General features: G+C 35.8%; 1 protein-coding gene across 1 annotated transcript; it reads right to left on the bottom strand.

Moving 5' to 3' along the window:
• Positions 1 to 1,400: 1,400 nt before the first annotated feature.
• Positions 1,401 to 3,556, bottom strand: LOC130729843 (NAC domain-containing protein 87-like). The gene is made up of 3 exons (XM_057581683.1): positions 3,207 to 3,556; positions 2,811 to 3,091; positions 1,401 to 2,489 (listed from the first exon to the last, which is right to left on the bottom strand). Exons 1-3 carry the CDS (start codon positions 3,391 to 3,393, stop codon positions 1,764 to 1,766), a joined length of 1,194 nt encoding a protein of 397 aa, XP_057437666.1. The 5' UTR covers positions 3,394 to 3,556; the 3' UTR covers positions 1,401 to 1,763.
• Positions 3,557 to 5,095: the final 1,539 nt, after the last annotated feature.

Raw genomic sequence — 5,095 nt, 5'->3', positions numbered from 1 at the left:
AAGTCAATAGGGTATTCAAACTCGGTAAAAAGTAGGTCGCGAAGGTGTCATGTTTCCAAGTGTCTCATCGCATTAGTGCTGGTATTGTCGCAAATTCCTTCTATCCATACATGGGGCAGATCTTGTTGCAAAATGATCCAACTCATGTCAGGTGGATCCAAAATATCATGTGACACTACAAGAAAAGCTACATTTTTGTGGTGAACATCGAGAGTTTTGACGCATCGATCAATGTCATGTCAGATTAAGCACAATAAGAGGATATCGTCTTCTTCTCTCAGGAGATAACTCACCAATTCCTTCCCTCTTCCCAATTTACGACAGTTTTACCAGCCATTTTATACACTAATGACAATTTTTTATTTCCCTTGTCATTACTTTCACCATTCATAAAAGCAACCGATTATGGTGAAGCGTCGTTACACTCACTGTAACTCACTATTGTATAAAACAACGGTGTTAACAGTCATAATATACCATTTGTAAGTTTTTGTGTTGTATAAAACAACGGTTTAAACTGTCATAATATGTATGTTATGTAGTATAAATCGATTTAAATAGTGGTATGTTTATTAGCCATAACTTTGAGACAAAAAAATGAATAGACTTGTTAATAGATATATTTGCTATTAGGTTCATGTTCAATGAACAACAACGAGACTTGATAGTTTCTTTCACGTTTCGTGCCTCGTAACTCTTGTTCTCAACTTCCAAAGCATTGAAGATAGTTGTAACTGAAATCTTAGGAGACTTTATAGATTGAGATAAATGGGCTTTAAAGTTGATGTGAATTTCAACATGTAAGTTTCAAAATTTTCAACATGTTTAAATCTCACTTTTCCGTTTATTTTCAAGAAAGCAAACATGTGTTTAAATCTGCCTTTTATTTTCAAAGATGCTATATTTACACAAATGACAAACTTCTAAACTTCACGATGATGGAAAATCTAACCAAAAAAACAAAATTGTACTACTCATCACATAATGATTTCAATTCACCGCAAATTAATGCTCCCAAAACATTTCTGACATGATCAAGAACATGGTGTGCTGAGATGTAGTACTTGGGAGGCACTAGCTAGGTAAATACAATAAGCTTTAAACTAAATTCCCCAATTGAAAAAAAAAAAGAGCACTAATTTTCATGCGAATTAATGCTTCCCACTCTTGGCTGGCCAGGTTGTCACAAAGATTTATTCGACAGCCAAAAAAATATAGTATGCAGCTGGAAGGGATATAAATGAGTGCCAAATATAGGTTAAAATTGTGAGCAAGAATATAATTAATATCTACAAGAACAAATGAATAATAAGTACAGATTTGATAGTACAAAGAAAATTTTGATTTGCACACAGAAGTGACGAGTTCAACATAGAACAAAGGAACTAAAAAATCCCAAATAAAAAACAAACCCACTAATATAACAAAAGAATATAGATGTACATATGATTCATCAAGTCCTCCTCTTCGATATAACCTATGAATAAAAAATAACTAACACCAGAAAGTCATGGATATTATAAATCTATACAGTATATATTCTTATCCATGAACTTCCCGGTGTGATGCCTATAATAATGTATTATGTTTATAATATAAATCAGTATATATAGAAGACTGTTCAGTTTGAATAAAACCAGCAAAAAATTAAACACGAATTACTATATGTTTGATGATGCTGCTTATGATCCCAAATTAAAAAACCATGGATCTGGCAAATTTGCTTCTTCTTCTTCAGACTTCAATTCAATTCCTCAGTAGTACTAGTAGTCCCACAAGCATTCCAAATCTGAGAAAGCTCGCGCGACTGATGCGGGACCTTGATCAAGATCCTCATACAATGATGCCCTATTTCTCCCTGAAACAACTGAGGATGTTTCTGTGGTGTTTCTGTCGTTGCTGAGGCCAGTGTCTTGAGAGTGGTTTGAAGAGAATTGCTCCACCTTGCACTGTTTTTCCAATACAGAAATGTAATCATTGTGATTGTTGGATGCAAATGCTCTTAGGAAAGCTTGATCGTCATGGTTGTTGTTGTTGTTTCCAAAACCACTGATCCTGTTTTGGTGCACATAATAGTCAGGTAACAACAAGTTCTTCTGAAATTGGGAGTGTGAGAATGTGTTGTTGTTGTTCCCCATTGGGTTGCTGAGATTGGAGGTGTAGTTAATGGTGGGAATAGTGTTCATCTCATAGTTCCTTTGGTCTTCTGGCTTGATCATGTGGTGGTGATTGTTGATGGAGAAGCTGGGGAGATAATAGCCGTCCGATGGTGATTTAGTACTTGATGATGAGATTGGGTTGGTTCCTTTGAAGTCATCTTCATTAAAGCTTGAAGGCTTGTTATAAGAAGGATCCATGAGAGGTGGGAGTGAAGAATAATCAAGAAGATCATGCTGATCCCCAATTGAGTTCATCCTCAATAGGCCAGGGATTGGGGACTTTTTCACATCTGTGCTCTTGTGGAAAACCCTGCTCACAACCCATTCATCCTGCAATAATAGAAAAAAACGATCAACAATCTATGAAAATTGATAAAATAATAATAGCAAAAGCATGTAAATGATTAAAGGAACTGCATGAAAGAAACTTTGAAACTACCATAAAAAAAAAGCCACTTTCTAAAAAGTGATAAAGGGAGAGGAGGATTGATGATGAGAAATTAAATTCCATGATTACTAAGTCTCAATCTCTCAATCCTCAAAAGTCAAATATAAGCATATAGAAAAATACACAAAAAGATATTGTAAATGATAGACGGCTCTTGCCGGCACGATCCATTGTGATTAAGAGAAGATTAGCTAACTTCATACCTTTGCTATCTTAGGGAGGCTGTAACTTGCAAATTTGCCTTCCAATCTGAATTCATGCATGACCCAATTGGTCTTCTCTCCCTTCGGAGCTCTACCTCTATAGAACACGAGGGTCTTCTTCATCCCAACAAGGTTCCCTTTTCCTTTGAAAATCTCCTTATCTTTCCCGGTTGCCTTCCAGTACCCGGATTCAGTTGCTCGGTTCGTCCTCATCCCCGTTGGGTACTTCCTATCCTTCTGGCAGAAGAAGTACCACTCTTTCTCCCCCATCTTAGCTTTCTCTGCACAATCATCATCACAATTCCACAATTTAGAACAACAACATCAATCTTCTAAACAATGATCAAAAGAACATAACAAACATGATAGAGAGAGGAAATTAAATTAATAACTCACTTGGTAAATCCCAAGGCTCACACTTGTTCAAATCAGCTTCTCCAATAGCAGTTGCACTGAAACTACTATTCTTCACCTTCTCAGTCAGATAATAAACTATTATCTCCTCATCTGTTGGGTGGAACCTGAACCCTGGAGGCAAATCCAGAGGCTCATCACCTTTGTTCAACACAATCGGCTCTTCCATGAAGCAAACAACTATTCAAACAATATATCTCAAATTCCAGAAAATTTCCAAGGTGGAATATAAGAGGAGAGAGAAGAGAAAAGTGTAATAAAATTCAAGAGATCTAGTGATGATGAAAAAAAACAGAAGAAGAAGAATGAGAAGATGGGTTTTTTAGAAAATGGAGCAATGAGAAGATTGTGGGTTTAAATAGAGGAGCGTGCTGCGTCTAGACATACCTCACACGCTGTGAGATCCGTGGTGTTCAAGGCACTTGCTAAGGAAGCTTACAATTTCTGTTATTATTTTGTTTTTATTTTATTTTTTCAATTTGTTTTTGTTGTGTTGTAAATACGTGTATTCTGTTGGTTTATGACGTATGTCCTATCCGGGTAGTTTCTTCGCTATATCTACCCCTTTTGAAAACGAACCTGAGAAAAGAAATGGTAAAAAAGGACCTTTCAATGCTTGTGGGTCCTACATCCATTACCCCTAACCCCACCACCACTTTTTCTTATTAAAATATAAGGAAAGCGACTGGAACACATTAGGACACAGTGGAGACATTCAACATACATCTATCATGAGAGTGAAAGATAAGAAAGGTAAGTAATATATGTGATATATGATATAACAGAGAGATACAGAAAAAATTGGGTGTTTGTTGGATATCTGCACTATTTGAATGTATCAATATCATTTCTGTAAAATTAAATGAATATGCACACAATAACAACTTTATCTGCTAGCTAGCTTTCAACCTAACATTTTCAGATTTCCATTGCCTGATATGGTCTCTGTTCAAACCTGTGGAACAGTGGAAGAGGAAAAGAATATAATGAACTCTCCTATTCCTTCTCTGGGTTTTTCTAAAGCCTGCACAATATAATGTGTGCTATAGATGTTGCTAGTTCTGCTATTGCTGCTGCTATAGTTGAATTTGCTTTTGTCTACAAGCAGCAGCAGCTTTAGGTGGGTGGTGGTTGTTTCAGTTGGTAGCTAGCTTGGATCAGCTGCTTCATATAATAATATAAGTTTATATTTGCTTCCTAACCTCATTGAAAATTAGGCCAATTACTATAGCGACATAGCCACGGTTCTTAGATCAAATACTCTGAAAAATTTACATGATATCATGATGTTAAAATTTTGGTTTTGTTTAAATTGAGGAAATTCTGGCTTACAAGTTAAAATAACTTTCATGTAATATAATGTGCATATTGTAAATAATATGTGTTAAATTTAGTAGTAAAAATATAGTTGGGTGGACCGTTTAACATGGTATGTGATTTGACCGACCCAAAATGATAAAAGCTCCAATAGCATCTTAGTTCACCAAAAGGTCTCACAACTAAATGAGTATTATAAAGGACGGACTTGATGACTTACTTAACAAATGACTTGTTTCGGCCTTGGTCGATCAATCTCATGGTAACTCGATAAGTAATCGGTCACTTTTACTTTTTTTTGTTATTTTGTAATTCCAGGGTATGACACCTTACAACTTCACAGTTACACAAAGAGTGTGATGACTATTTGAACTATTTTCAAAGGCTTGATTGACCCATTATAAGTGAATCTAACTAGGGCGCTCCAAGGCAGACGTTTCCTTGTCGATCTACTACCTTATGACTTTACAAAGCTAAAGAATATGTAATTGACTACAAGAGCTAAGAATCAATAAAAGGAAAGTACCATTTGGATTGGCAATGTGCGCTTAAAC

This window comes from Lotus japonicus, chromosome 1 (genome assembly GCF_012489685.1).
Source record: "Lotus japonicus ecotype B-129 chromosome 1, LjGifu_v1.2".
In the NCBI taxonomy this organism is placed as follows: domain Eukaryota; kingdom Viridiplantae; phylum Streptophyta; class Magnoliopsida; order Fabales; family Fabaceae; genus Lotus; species Lotus japonicus.
The sequence above is the reverse complement of the archived record's forward strand: the minus strand, read 5'-3'. Positions and strand labels throughout refer to the sequence as shown.